General features: G+C 37.8%; 1 protein-coding gene across 4 annotated transcripts in view; it reads left to right on the top strand.

The window, feature by feature from the left end:
• Positions 1-16233, top strand: part of NKAIN3 (sodium/potassium transporting ATPase interacting 3) — a 749694-nt gene that overhangs the window by 586916 nt on the left and 146545 nt on the right. For all 4 annotated transcript variants that reach the window (XM_054692230.1, XM_054692226.1, XM_054692229.1 and 1 more), the window contains exon 5: positions 8236-8296. In XM_054692230.1, the coding sequence (XP_054548205.1) occupies positions 8236-8296 (61 nt within the window). The remainder of the gene's footprint in view (positions 1-8235; positions 8297-16233) is intronic.

Raw genomic sequence — 16233 nt, 5'->3', positions numbered from 1 at the left:
CTCACCTTGAAAGAGCCTGGAGGTAAAGAGAGATGAAAATAATATTGAAATGTGTCTTCCCTGAGGAACATAAGACTTTGCCAAAGTAGGGAAAGAAGCAGCAGGTCCCCTTCCTGAAGGAACCAGCCAGGATCATGTAGCCTATTACCTTTGCATCAGCTGTCTCAGTAGATTCTGGCTTCAGAGACCTACTGGGAGGGTGACAAATGCAAACACAGCCATGGCACAAAGCAGTACTGGATGCTGTCATTAGAGATATAAGTGCTGAGAGAGTTCAGACCAGAGGTTTACTGACTAGAGGGAGCAAAGACAATGACATTTACAACACGGCTTAAAGGATGAGAGGGTTTCTATAAGCAGAAATGTAAGAAAGGGTTAAGAGGTAGTGAGCAAAAATAAGAATGGGTGGACTCAAGAAGGTAGAGCAGGATTGTAGAGGGCTTCAAAGCAGATAAAAAAGTTCATGGATGCTTAGACAGGCAAAATAATGTTTGTTCTCCCATTACCCAAACTGTAGATTGTAATTTAAAGAAGAGCATATTCCTATCAAACTGCAAACATGTGGTAAAGTCCACCTTAAAATTATAAATTGGAAAAAAAAAACCTCACTGATCTTACAACTTTCTCCAGCTACTATTTCCCTTTTCACTCTCCTTTTTGGCAAAACTCCTAGAAAATATTGTTGACACTGTATTTTCTCTGGAACACATTCTGATCAGATTTTTGTTCCACCCTCCATCAAAAAACACCCACCAAGGTCACTGGTGTTCTCCACATTGTCCAGTTCAGTGGTCAATAGTCAGTGCCCGTGGTCCTTGAATTATCAGAGATTGTTGACACAACTTCCCTCACTTTCTGCTATTTTTTTTTTTTTATCTCTCTCGATAGTCCTTTTCTTCTCTTGCTGGCTTTTTAAACTTTCCCCAACCCCTAAATTTCATCATGGTGCAGAACTTCATCTCCACATCCCTTCTCTGCTTCACTCATTCATTTCCTTACTGATCTAATTCAGTCACACAGCTATAAACACCATCTATAAATACAGCAATAACTTCCAAGCTTATAATCTTTCTCTTATTTTTCAGAGCAAATTTTTCAGGGTTGCATTTTCAGCAAACAACCCTTATGCATGAATTAGATTCTCCCCTATCCTGTGCTTGCATCCCTGTGTTATGGAAGTCGCTCGATGGTCCTCTCCTGGGACACAACCCAGGGTACAGGGATTCATGAAGGCCCGAGGGGCAAAGGGCTGCGGCAAAGACATAAGAAGTTAGTCCGTGCTGCTGCTGTTGTGAGTAATAAAGTCCTTTGTCTCTGACTCAGCATCCATGAAACAGTAATAGTTTATAAGTAGAGTAAAACCCCCAAACTGCACACTTTTGACATTAGGTAAGTCTACTTTCTCTTATAAGTAATTTAACACCTTAACCCAAATAAATTACATGCAAAAGCGTTTTACTCACCGACGCTCAACTTAATGATTTTCCTGTGATAAAACTTTGCACTGAGCAAAATGTGTCAATTCTGCTTGACTCCATGGCAGCTTTGGCCATGATTTTTTTTATAGCCATTTTGGACTCGATGAAAAATTAGCTAACAAAGAGCATTTTAGTATCCATGTGTTACAGAGAGAAACTTCTGCCATCCCTTAAGGAATCTTTTAAGCTTTAAGTCTTAAACTTTGGTTCAAATGCTGGAAAATTTAGGACAGTAGTTGGGGAATTATTTTTGTTCAACAGTCCTTCTGGCTTCCCTCTGCCCTATCAATTCTTTCACTAGTAAGCCTAGTCCTGGTTGAGCTCTCCTTTCTGAGTTCCCTAAATGAGCTTTTCTCGTCCTTCTGTTTCACTTAAAAATGATCCCTGAATACAGAGGTGCTTTTAGAGATGACTCATTTCTCTGAGTCAGTCTTACTAAGATCCACAACTCAAAGGACACACACATCAACTAGTGTTTGAATGTTCAAAACCTAATCTTGTCTATCTGTATACAAGGTCTGCAGGCCAAAACAAATCAACCTCATACACAAATCCTACTTGCAAAAACTAATCAATCCCTTACTCAAAAAGTGGTGTTGAAATCTAGTTTTATGTAGTTTGCACTCAATATATCAAAAAAAGATGAAATTTATGCAGTCAGAATTTATAACACAGGAGAAAATTTAAATGTTATAACTATAGAGATAGAATCTTTTCATGGAAGAGGAAAAGGTGTCTTAAATGAATGACTCAAAACTTTATTAGAAGTAGAAATAATCAGGATTATCATACTGATGTCATTTATTTTGTGTGTCTTTGCTATTGGCAAGAATACATTTTCTTCCATTTCTCAGAGATAAACAAAAAACCACAGAGACTATTTAAACTTTTATTTTGGGAAGTGGAGAGCAACACACAGTCAGCCATCTAGAAAATGGTAATTAACATGGTGTCTAGACAGGTTCTCATGAGAATAACATTGTTAATTAAACATCCGTTTGGCTGATCACAATAGGAAAAAGTAATTTTTGAAATAAATATTTTATAAGTATTCCCATCAATAAAGCAAAAGTAAAAAATATATTTTAATTAATTCCTTTGTTACAATATTGAAATTATGGCTGACAAATTCTGAGGACCTGAAGAATGATCTAATAATTCTAGTATCATTTGTCTTTATCTGACTGATTCCTGATAATGGTGCTGTATATTTCAGTCACCTAGTCAAAATTCTTTTCTTATTATCTACCAAGGAATTATTAATGTCCATTTGTGAACAATTGGATCTGGCAAATTTTCTGCTGCTATACATTGCTCTATTCTTTTAAAACAGGGTAATGCACATTTTTAGTGACAAAAAGAAAAATTCGCTAAATAAAGTGGGATAGTGCACTGTCACTATGATTAAGAACTTGGTGTTACATGCTGTCAGTCAAAAGACTCATTTAGAAAAGGAGAAATGAATAAATTGACCAATTCTCTTCAGTAAATATGTAACGAATCTTTTTTTTTAATATTTTATATAATTCTTACATCATTTTTCATTTTTGCACAATATATGTATTTTCATTTTGGTTATATTCCCCATACAATTGCTCCCCCCCCTTATTTTGACCCTAATATTTTCTCTCCCTGCCCACCCCCTCACCCCCAGAGTGTGTCTCTGGTTTATAGTTGCTTGTTGATTTGGATTTTTACTTTGTATTAATTAGTCTTTTTCCTGGTCCCTTATTTAGGTTTTCTAGATTCCTGCTACGAGTGAGACCATCCAGTATTTTTCTTTTTCTTTCTGACTTATTTCGCTGAGCTTGATCCCTTCTAGTTCCATCCATGTTGCTGCAAACTGCATGTGTTTATCTTTTTTGATTGCTGAGTAATATTCCATTGTGTATGTATACCACATCTTCTTGGTCCAGTCATCTATTTTTGGGCATTTGGGTTGTTTCCAAAGCTTAGCTATTGTAAATAGTGCTGCTATAAACATAGGGGTGCAGGTGCCCTTTGGAATCACTGTTTCTGTGTCATTTGGGTAAATACCTAGGAGTGGGATTGCTGGATCAGATGGAAGCTCTATCTTCAGTAGGTTGAGAAATCTCCACACAGCTCTCCATAGTGGTTGGACCAGTTTGCACTCCCAACAATAGTGCAGGAGAGTTCCTTTTTCTCCACAACCTTGCCAACATTTGTTGTTGCTAGTTTTTTTTTAATATATGCCATTCTCCCTGGTGTGAGATCATATCTCATTGTACTTTTGATTTGCATTTCCCTGATTACAAGTGATGTTGAACATTTTTTCATATGCCTGTTGGCCATTTGCATTTCATTTTCAGAGAAGTTTCTTTTTAGCTCTTCTGCCCATTTTTGGACTGGATTATTTTCTTTGTTTTTGTTGAGTCTCATCAGCTCTTTGTAGATTTTTGTGATCAGACCTTTATCGTTAGTGTTGTGTGCAAAAATGTTCTCCCAGTCGGTGGGGTTTCTCTTTGTTTTGGTTGTTGTCTCTTTTGCTGTGCAGAAGCTCTTTAATTTGATGTAGTCCCAGCTCTTTATCTTTGCCTTCACTATCACTGCTTTGGGTGATGTGTCTGTAAAGATGTCTTTGAGGTGCATGTCATGTAGTGTTTCGCCTATATTTTCTTCTATGTATTTTATGGTTTCAGGTCTTATGTCTAGTTCTTAAATCCATTTTGAGTTGGTTTTTGTGCATGGTGTGAGGTAGTAGTCAAGCTTCATTCCTTTGCATGTGGCGACAGTTTTCCCAGCACCATTTATTGGACAAACTTTCTTTGCTCCAGTACATATTCTTTGTTCCTTCGTCAAAGATTAGTTGACCATAAATAATGAATCTTTTCATAAAACTGTTAGCCTGTTATTTTTAGCACAATTCAGGGGACACTAATGGGAAAAAATATATGGTAAATAAAATTTAGGCAAAAACATATTTCTGAAAAACTATTTAAATGCTCTTGCTCTCTTTGCCTTCATAAAAATACATATATATTAGTCTCCTCATGCTTTGTTACTAACTTGCTCAATATCTCATATAACACCAAACCTCTCCTGAAATTACCAATGCATTTACTCAAATGGTGAAATCAGGTCAATAAAAGTTGCATTTATTTTTCAGTGTTAGCCATCTGGTCAATTCCTTTATGTTTAGCCAGGAAGGGTACTTGGAATAGAATCATTAAAAAGTTTCCTGCAAAAAATAAAATAAAATTTTAATTGATATTATAAAGATTCCTTAGAGTGCTTAGATTTTTATCCTTAAATGAAGAAGTTTGTAAGAAAAAAAATAATGGTTCAGCCACAGCAGTTAACATTTTTCATAACTCTTATTGTATAACAGCTAGAAAGCAAACCTAAAAGTGGTCAAGTAGACTTAGTTTTAGGTCATAATTTCTCTATCAGAATGGGATTTTTTTCACCCCATCAAATTTACTCTACAAAGTAAGATGTGAGAATAATGTTTCAGCTCTGACTTCACTGATTTTGCTTTCAAGGGTCCTTTACAGCAATCCTCTGGCCTTGCTTCCAGAAAGTGTCAATGAACCAACCTATGATGATGGACCCATGGAATGTAATGAGCTAATGTTGAAGATACCAGAATAGGTTCCCTGTCAAAGAGGTTTATAATATGTTTATACATTAGATATCTGCCCCATCTCAAAATGCATCAATGAACAGAGAATAATAATTTATCCTACATGAAATAAATATAAAGTTACAATTAGAAATACTATATTTTTTCTAAGGAAGTACAGTCTTTTTTAACCAGCAGAAAAATAACATTCACTGTAGTATTGAGCTATCATGAATGCCTTAGCTTTATCCTACAAAGGCCCTAAAGCACTCTAGGAAAACATTTTGATTTGTGTTATTTAATGAAATTGAGAGATCCAAGTTCCTGGGTTTGATGAAAATTCTTGGAACATAATAGCTATCAAGTCACTACAGTCAAACTACTCAATAAGCAATTTCCAAGATAAATTAAGCAATGTAGCCCCTAATTTCTGCCTATAAGCAAAGTAACAAAAATAGATTACATTTTTCCATTGTAATATGACTTATTAATCTGTTGTTACCCTTCTTCTTGCAGAAAAGCAGGAAGAGACCTAGGTATCAGACATCTTAATCACACTGGATAGACGGAGACTTTTTGATCTGTTTGGCTGTCATTTGGTCCAGTCTCTTTAAGATTCAAATAAAATCTGTTATGTCTATGCTTATGTCATTAGAACGCATGTCACCTGATCTCACTGAACTGTTTTGCAAGCAATGGGGTCACTTCAAAGTAAGTTCTCCAAAGAGGCACATGAAATAATCCAAAGTAGAACGCATGTATTGAAAAGAATGAGAAGAAAAAAAAAATCCTTGGGATAATGGTGGAAAATGCCTTCTATTTTTATTTATTTTTATTTTAAAAAACTAAGAAAATTTGGCTTTTAGCAATATCCAATATCCTCTCAAGGACTATGTGTCAGAAAGTATGTGTTACTGTGGCACTAGCAATGTATGTGAGGGAGAAGGAACGCCACAATATAATGGGATTAATGGGGACAGTAGAGTCTGTCAAGGTGAATTACAATCTGTGTGCTGAGTGAATTAGGTTTACAGATTACTGTACCTATTTTAAGAAAAAATAATGCTCACAAAATGGTCATATGGCATAGGTTTCATGCAAAAATCCAAGGATTGAAGACAAAACTAATAAACACATGGAGAGGAGGGAGGAGGAATTAATGGCAGAGCTGACATGTATGCTCATCTTAGTATAACTCTCTATAGTCTCACTAGCTACTCTTTGGGATCATTCCAGGCATGGGTGGAAGGAAAAATCATGAGAGAAGAGGTAAGGAACAAGGTTTTACATAGCAGCCTCAGTTGTGATCTAGCAGAGAGTGCTTTCTGGGGGTAGCAGATCCAAAATGCAGAGTCTTCCACAATCAGGGTGCTTTTGAGGATTTTTCTGAAACCCATTCCCTCCCTCTGTTAACATTTTCATCTGTTTCTGTAGATTAACAGCCTCTCTGGCAGGCCATTTAACACTCCTACTAACCTTCTGTATCCAAAGTATTAACATCATTCTTCTGAGGTCACCTGCCTACAAAAAATCTTCTTGGGTGTGGTCCTACTCCGGAACAGCACAAACAGAGCTCTTCAGAATCCATCACATCCTAGGCCAGGGCATACATCCATGTCTTAGCCCTATGGGGCAGGCAGTTGCAAACACCATCTTCTTCTTCTACAGTTGCAAATTTCCATCTTCCATCCTGGGACTAACTGCAACCTAAATATTATTTTATAAGGGGGAAAGGGAGAGGAAACAGATTTTAACAATGGGAAGAAAAGCAAAAGTAAAATACTATTACTGTTATTGAAATATCTATTTTTCATCAAAGTTCTTTTTAGACTAGTTGTAGACCAGACTAGATTCATTGACGATTTTGTGCTCCAGGAAATGCAGTCTCTGCCTCCATAGATTAAAATTTATCTCCTGAATTAAACAAAGGCTCAGACAAAGACAAACCAGAAAACAGCCCTGAAAGCAAACCATAGATGTGAAGGAGGAGGAGAGAGAAGGGTAGAAGGAATTGGAGAGGGGAAGGGCATAAAATGGACTATGGTGGAGGAACATGGGTGCTTTCATGGTGGGAAAGCTATGGTCACCACACCTTAAGGGAGAAGTCCTATGTTGTGAAAGAAATTTATAAGAATGTAAAATAAGAATGCCTCACTAATGAAAAATTTTAAATAAATAATCGAAATCTTCTCAGTATAAAAATGTGTAGAAAGTAATATAAAATGCTAGAAAGATTACACTCTTATCGTCTGAATCTATTTTCTTAACCTCTGGTATCTAAAATATAAATTTCCTTTTCCTTTTCTTTTATGACCCATGACCTGAAAGATAATGCATTTTCTTACAAATTTAATCAACAAAACAATTTAGTATTTAAACAGAACTTAAACTTTTGGATCATTTTAAATTATTAAGCAGAAGATTGGTATTTAATTTGTGATTGACTAATTTCATGGCTATTAAACATTATTATTATCCTTTTTTGTTCTTACCCATACCCCAACCCCTCCACACCACTCCTTCTCCCTCTCCGGGTGCTTCAGTTCTATAGCCATCTTTCAAGGGTTAATTTTTAAGCTTGCCTTTATTTGACCCTTAGTTTGGTTTTCTTAAGTGACACCATCTGGTATTAAAGAGGGAAGGAAACACAATGGGCTATGGTGGTGGACAATGGGCAGTTCAGTGGTGGGTGCACTATAGTGGTCATACCTGATGGGGGTATCCTAGTATCCCCACAAGTACATAAATTAATTTTACAAATAAATAAATAAATAAATAAGACTACTTTTTCAAAAAATAAATTAACCCTCATGTTAAACATTAAAATGTAGCAGTAATGATGCTTGTTACTACATAGGCAAAACTAAAAAATATATGTTTCAAATCACCTGTGGTGAATCTTAAATACAAGAAATGTAAATTCCAAATCAAAATCTAGGTAGAATATCTAGTAATTGTTTTTTTAACAATTTCTACCTATTTTTAGAAAGTTATTAAAGGTAAGTGAAAATGAAAAAAAAACTTAATATCAAAGTTATTTAATAACAAGATTTTTTCTATTATAAATTCATAGATGTTATTCTACAGTCCTAATCTTTATTAGATTACATAAACTCTTTAATGATGGACATTTGACATAAATTCTTAAAGTACTTTTTTTTTTCTCCTTTGCAGTTGGTTGGTTTTGTGTATGCCTGTTATGTGATCAGTATTTTCATGGAAGAAGAAGATACCTGTAAGTACTATTTTATCTACCTATCAGCTTATTTTGGAAGAGATATAGATTCCAAAAGAACTCATTACAGAACTATGAAATCTTTCATATTTGGAATTTAAAATGATTGAACTCAGCATTTAAACTACAATCAAACATTTACATACTAACCTGCAGATGAATAAAATGGTGTTAAGAATTGAAACTCTGCCCCCAACTTGTGTGGCAGGATGCCCAGAGACACAGAAGCCTGTAGTTTGCTGTCATATCAAGTCTTAGTGACTTTTCATCAGAGACCTAAACATTATACTGAGTAGAAAATTAGGAGCTCTTTTATCCATCACCAATTATAAGAATGCTGGCTGCAAAATTTAGAAATATGTTAGAAATAACATCAGGACAACACATTACAAGATCTGTGTGCATGTAAACTATATGAAATGCTCCGAGAAAATTAAATTGACTAATTTTAACGTGATATGTTTTTAAAAAGTGATGCTGAAAAGAATTTGCGAGAGGTTAAAAATTTAAATAATCATATTTTAACAGAACACTCAAAAAAGACCTATGACCTAAAGTTATGTGGGTAAACATTTAACAACATAGGTCAAAAACTGGCATTTATTGAACAACTATTCACCTATAAGACACTTCTTAGTACAACTCTGTATGGACTCACATAATGTTAAAGAAAATATTAAATTATTTAAAAAGTAAATTGTTATAGACAAACAAATCATTCCTAAAACTTGGTTAATATCTATCATTGCAGGTTACTTTACCGTCTGAATTGTACAGTTCAGAGGGGTGTTAAGCTAGCCATTATAACTTCTTTCTAGAACACAATTCTAAAGAGGGCTGAGGAATGCCTGCCACCAACTAGATGTGGTGATATATGACCAGGAAGCTAGTTGACAATGAGGTCTCACTTCAGTTTACTTGACCAAGGGGAGGAAATATTAGACTCTGATTAAACTCATCAGGCAGCGAAAACATGCAAACATGCTGCATCGTTTGTTTGGGAATTTTTTTAATGCTAAATGAGCCAGAAAGTTTGTGGCATTTCAAAAGTGCAGTTGTAATGGCAACACTTCCCACACTGAGGTTAACTTCAAAAAGTCTATTTTTCAGGGGTTCCATTAGTAGTCCCGCAATGTGTCTAAGAAATGTTTGGAAAATCAGCAGCAGTTTTGTTTGGAAAGTCAGCAGCAGTTTTCTGACTTACAGCTATGAGGCTGACGAACCAAAAACATCTCGTGAAGCACTAACAAATTTGCCTGGAATTGGGACCTAAAAGAAATTATTAGAGTTGGGACTGAACAAATACTTCAAAAATTGATACGTATGGGCCTCCCTTGTGGCGCAGGCGGTTTTGTTCAGCGCTGTGAAGCTGTCTGCAGCCTCTGCTATGCCGGTTCGATCCCCACCGGCCACGGAGCAACCCACATGGCGCGGCAGACCTCTCCTGTTTCCCGCTGCTCCCCTCAGCAGTGTAGTTTGTCAGTCTACCTGTTCTGTTCCCTGCTCTGTCTCTGGTGAATCCTATCACCCTCCCGCACATCTGGCCTATACACTACTTCTTGTATAAATAAAATAAATCTTAAAAAAAAATTGATACATAGACTGGCAAATTCCAACTGAAACCCTTGTAAATAAATCCCTTCAGTAAGTGCCAAGAGTTCTCTTTCTTTTCCTCCTCACTGACCTGGTTGGAGGAGCACAAACAACACTAATGCTTGGCCCTAACTTTTTGAGAAAAAGGCAGGTTGATCAATAGTATTCTTTTATCTAGTAGAAGAAAGCCTTGACGCTGCTGATTTTAAGCAAAACTTGGAAATCCAAAGTGACATGCAAAATAAAAGACTCATCTAAATTGGTTAAATGTTCTTTGACCTTCTATCAGCCTTCTTTCAGGGTAATAATGTCAGTATATATGGATTGTATTGCTACTGACAGATATAGTAGTGTCATTGACTTTGGTGTCCTTAATTAACTTAAGTTTCTCTATAGAAATCTCTGAATCAGCTATTTTAATGCCCATCAAACTGGCATTGAAGCAGCTGCTAGCAGCCTATTCTATTAATGGTTTAATTCTAGTGTTTGTTATTAGGGCCATACATTAAGTTACCGAGAGACATCTGGATATAATAGTTGCGTTACGATCCATTCAAGTAACTCTTAGAGCCAGAAAGAGCCTTTGATGCTCAAAACCAAAGTAAATATGCCCTGGCCCGACCTGACATGATAATCTGCTAGAAGAGAGATGACAGTGAAAAGCAATCACAAACCTTTTAGTCTGATAGTTCTCAAGTGAGGGTAATTTTACATTTTTTATTGAAAGAAGTAGGAATCAAAAGTGCAATTGTAATTAAATTGTCCCAGAGTCTTCAGAAGGCAGATGTGAGCAAAAGGAGTGTCTGAAGCCAATTTCAATGATCTCATAGTCTAGTATGATTTGTGCCAACACTTAGCTTTTGGGTGCAATAAAAAACTGCCCTTTGGATATGACATTACCAACCCACAGTCAAGAAGATGTGTCCTTTGAATTATTTTCCCAAAGTTTTAACATAAAAAAAAATACTGGTAGCTTTCCAATTTGTCTAAGTATACTTCTGGAAAGCTTATTGCAAAAGGTACCTGCAAATATATAATGTCATGTCACAGTATTTTGGCAGACAAAATATCATTTATCATTTTGATTCCTATTCTAGATAATGAAAAACTCTGCATTATTCAAAATGCAAAGTTAAACCTTGTTCTTGGACTGAAAGCTGTCAGCCAGCCTTAAAAATTAATAACAGCTACCTGCTTCTCTCCTCTGCACTACTTAAGTGGTTCTATGGGACTAGCATTTCAGCTGATGGACATTTCTGAAGAGTAATAAATGCTTGCGCAAACATTTATTTCCAGCCACCCATCTTCCTAGTTACCTCAGGGCCTCTTTTGCTAAAAATTTCTTATAAAGACTGAGATCACAGATTAAAAAACAATGAAATAAAAAGCTCACAATTTGAAGAGTGTTACTAGGTGGGGTCAATTCTTCCCATCATTCATTCTAATGAAAAAGCCTATTTATATCTCTGTGTTTCATTTTTTTATTTCTTTTTCTTTATATCTATCAATCTCTATGAAAACTCTTATGAGACCAGGAATTTAGAAGCTATAATCATAAAAACTTGTCAGTATCTTGTTTGTGAATCATCTACTGCTGAAAAGGAATTTGTGGATTTGTTACTAACTTGTCAGAATTATTACTGAAAAGAATGTTTTTAACACTGGGAAGTATGGTGGAAGGCAAAAGATGCTGGACAGAAAAAAAACAGAATTAACTTATATAAATAATGCCAGGCTTAGGCCTCCCCGGTGGCCTCAGCGGGTTGAGCACCGCACGGTGAAGCTGTCCGCAGCCTCTGCAGCACAGGTTTGAGTCCAGGCTGGCCAGGGAGAAACCCACATGGCGCGGCAGACCTCTCCTGCCTCACTCACTGCTCCCCTCTGCAGTGTCTTTGGTCCGTCTGCCTGTTCTGCTCCCTGCTCTGTCTCTGGTGAATTCTCTCACCCTCTAGCGCCTCTGGCCTGTACCCCGGTTCTTGTATAAATAAATAAATAAATCTTTAAAAAAAAAATAATGCCAGGCTTTTTCAGAGTATCTGTTACTAACACTACTCTTCCTAACATCAAATTGCAAATTGCAACTGGGACTTCCATTTGGACTGACAAAGACAGTCTGGGTTGTATATGTTGAATGCTGGGAGAAAAGTATATTGACTATCCTAACAGTTTTTGAAAGGAAATGAATCCCCATATGTGGGTTCAATATTTTACATTGCAAAAGTCAAAATAACTCTTTTTATATTTACGTGACCCATCTAGTATATTTTTGGGAGAATTTTCACTGAAGAAAGCATGACTATTAGGGGGAAAATCCATCTCTCCACTGTCCTTGAGACTTCCTGAAGGTTAATGTTCATGTATTTGCCTCTCGGCCCATGAATTCCTTTTAAGAGGATGAGGTGGTATAACCATAGCAATGATATGAATTGGAAATAAAAATCACCCCTCTGTCCTCCTAACAATTTTAGAGAAGTTAGTGGGAGAAAAACCGACTAGCTTGAATATTAATTTCCAAGTTTATAATGTATGAAGTTTGTAATTTATGGAGATGCCTTTGAGAAGCAAAGTGATCGAACGTAAAGGCAGAGGCAGAAGCAGTAAAAAGAGCAGAGCCAAGGATGGGCCTCAGAATAGAAAATGGGTTGGTTATTTTGTGGGTTTGGCAATATATAATATTTGAGGTTGCAGGAGAGAAGAATTTTGTGAGAGTTGAAGATTAAAAAAAGCATGCAGGGCCTCCCCAGTGGCACAGTGGGTTAAGCGCAGAGCCGCGAAGCTGTCTGCAGCCTCTGCAGTACAGGTTCGATTCCCAGCCAGCCAGGGAGATACCCACATGGTGCCGCAGACCTCTCCTGTCTCGCCTGCTGCTCCCCTCAGCAGTGCTTTCAGTCCGTCGGCCTGTTCCGTTCCCCACTCTGTCTCTGGTGAATCCTTTCACCCTCCCGCGCCTCTGGCCTGTACCCCAGCACTTGTATAAATAAAATCTTTAGAAAAAAAAGTATTAAAAAATAAAAATAAACAAATTAAAATGAAAAATAAAAATAAAAAAGCGTGCAAGTCAGGTTAGGGTGATCCTATAGTCAGAGTCAACATCTGACTAGAAAAAGGTCCAAAGTCAGTGCTAAACTCACAGTGCAGTAGGGTTAAGGATCTTGCCTGTCTCACTAGCCTAGGACCCCTGTGATTCAGCCCATCTCTGGACTATCCTCTCTCTCCTCACTTCCTCAACTACAGTCTGTTTTCCTAAACTGGCCAAGCTCTTTGATGCCCCCTCACAACAAAGTCTTTTAGAGATGCTTCCTCCCTGTTGATTGACTAATGTATATACGTCCTTCAGCTCTCATCTTAACTTCTCTTCCCAAAGCTGACCACTTCCCTGTCACCCTCCCTAGGCTAGATGATAGCACCTGCGATGTGTTGTTCTATGCTTTCCTTGCACGCTGTACTTTTTCCTTGGGAAAATTTAACACAACTCTAGTTTTTAAAAGTCATGATATCCCCAGATTCTAGCCCATTTCCAGGCATAATGGGCACACAATATAATATTCAATGAGTGAGTACTGAATGAATAAATGTATGCAACAGTGGTCTCAGAAGGATGGTTAGGATTTACACTGGCAGAGGTGGGGGAGAAAGTTATTCCTCCTCTGTTCTGTATCTCCATTTATGTTCTCCACTGCTCACACAAGGTAAATCTTCGGCACATCCCTTGATTATTTCCTCACCTACACTTAGCTACACTTCCTCACCTAGCTACACTTAGTCACCAAATGAGACACCATCACTTCCTTCAAGTAACTAATAGCTCCTGCATGTTCTTTAATTTTTGCCCCAGGGACATCTTCCCCATGTCTCTGTAGACTTTATGTATATCTCTGAACATGGCTAAAGTATTTTTTTTAATTAACTGAATTCTGTCCATGTAGAGGGTGAGGGTCATGTCTTACATACCAGGACCTGGTTCAGTGTCTGGAATACGAGAGAAAATCAGTATTTGTGATACAAAATATATAGTACTGGAAATGCTACCATCCCTTTACATTGGCTCTCATATCCTTTTCATCACACCTATGAAAATTTAAATATCCTATTCCCTGTACTGCAGGGGAAAAAAATGAATAATTCACAGTAAGGTATAAATGCTCTGTGCACTCATATTCCCTGGAAATTTTCCTTGGCTACTATTTATGGCTTGTTTTGACAGAAAATTGATACTAGCAAGCAGAGAACAAATTAAACCCCAGGGGGGTTTAATTTTCTGTTTCTACTTGAAATTGTATGTTAGAAATAATTTAAATGGAAGTGACCCTAACTCTCTATAACTATCTCCGTGCCCATTAACCAATCCCATCACCTCTTAGAAGGGATCCAAAAGCACTGGGCGCTCTGACTCCACAGCTCTACTGACCAGGCCTAGAGCTGGAGATTATCTCAAGGCACAATCCCATGAATCACATTTCCTTCAGTCATTACAAATGGTAAATCAAGGCAGTTGTTTCAAGCATCCTGATCTCTCAGGTCCAGATCAAGAAAGGAGTGTGACACCTCAGCCCCCCTCCCCCAAAGCAAGTCCTCTACACTAACACTTTCTGCATTCATGGGAGGTGTATCCACTATTTCTACATCCCTGCTTTAGACAGGATGGAATGCCCAGGTTCTCAACAGCCACAACAGCCCCAAGATGCATGACGCTGAGGAGAAAGAATAGATGATTTGCCATCCTGATGGTACAGAATGGAGGATGAGGGGTTAGGGAACCAGATGTAATTATGAGGAAGCCGAGTAACAAATGAAACAATTCACACCCTCGTGACACACTAAATGCACAGTGTGGGAGTGGGGGGGCAAGGCTGCATGGATTTTATGTGGATCCTGTGCAATGGTTTTATTTTGGGTTATTTATGGTAAAATTGAGGGACCCAGTGGGAAGAGCAACTGGACAGTGTTACAGGGACACTGTATTTCCATTTTACTTCTGAGTTCAATAGCCTTATCCTAACATTACTGCCCACCCTTCACAAGGTCCATGTGAGCTGGCTACCATGCCCTTGGATAATTTCATTCATTCCTAGACAGTGACTTGTGCAGTTACCTTAAGACTGCAGTCCTAGAGAGCCCTGTCCTCACTTTAGGGCTGAGGAAATGAAGCCCAGAGAGTTGATGTGATTCCTGGCATCCTCACTTAGCACTAACACTCTTCCACTAAGACTGTCACAAAGAAAATGAAAGCCAGTGGGCATGCGGTCCCACCACCATGTTTCTCTCAGAACTTTATCCATTATATCATCTTCCTGACTTAGAGAAACAGGCCTGCATTTCATCCTGCAGCTTTTATGGCTGTCTTAGCCATCTCTTCCACAACATCAAGACTCCTATTCCATTCTCTTTTTCTCTCATCTTTTTATATCCATACCTATCATCTATCTATATCTTTCTCCCCTCTTTCTGTCCAGTATTTTCCTCCCACCGGATCTTTCTCTTTTCATCTTACAGAAAACTTCACATAATGAAAAAGAAACAAAAGAAATTATCCTGAAACCCTTTCTGGTATGCATTTAGCTTCTCTCTCTCTCATATATCTTCCCTCCACGTCCAGACTTTTCTACAGAGTAGTTCGGAATTGCCCACTTGCTCACCTTTGATATACTGTCAATCCACTGTTCTCAGACTTCCTATCATGTACTGTCACTGAAAAAACTCTCCAAGGTCAGCAATGGGCACCTAAATGTGAAATTTATTTGGAACTCAGCAAGCTTTGCCATCATCAATGCCCTTGGTCACTGTTAACTCTTGCTGCTTCTGGCTCTCCAGGATCCCATCTCTGAATATCACTTACTTTACCAATTAAAAACTTTTTCTAATACCCTTATGCCAGGGCCTCCCCGGTGGCGCAGCGGTTGAGCGCTGGGTTGCGAAGCTGCCCGCGGCCTCTGCGGCGCCGGTTCGATCCCCGGCTGCTCCCCGGCCACCGGAGGAGGGTCCCACATGGCGCGCAGACCTCTCCTGCCGCCCGCTGCTCCCCTCAGCAGTGTACTTCGGTCCTTCTGCCTGCTCTGCTCCCCACTCTGGCTCTGGTGAATTCTCTCGCCCTCCCGCGCTTCTGACTGTACCCAGTGCATGTATAAACAAAACGAACAAACAAACAAATAAATAAATAAATAAATAAAACATGCCTCTATTAAAAAAAAAAAAAAAATACCCTTATGCCATTTAAGCATATTTCTGATATAGATTAGGTAACAAATTTTAAAATTCTTGCACTGATTGCTTTGGAAATGATAATTTATCATTAAATCTTTAAAATGTTAATTTTCCATCCCTAGCACATAACTTATACTCTTGCT

The sequence above is a fragment of the Talpa occidentalis genome, unplaced genomic scaffold (genome assembly GCF_014898055.3).
Source record: "Talpa occidentalis isolate TD23 unplaced genomic scaffold, MPIMG_talOcc4v2.1, whole genome shotgun sequence".
Taxonomy (NCBI): Eukaryota; Metazoa; Chordata; class Mammalia; order Eulipotyphla; family Talpidae; genus Talpa; species Talpa occidentalis.
The sequence above is the reverse complement of the archived record's forward strand: the minus strand, read 5'-3'. Positions and strand labels throughout refer to the sequence as shown.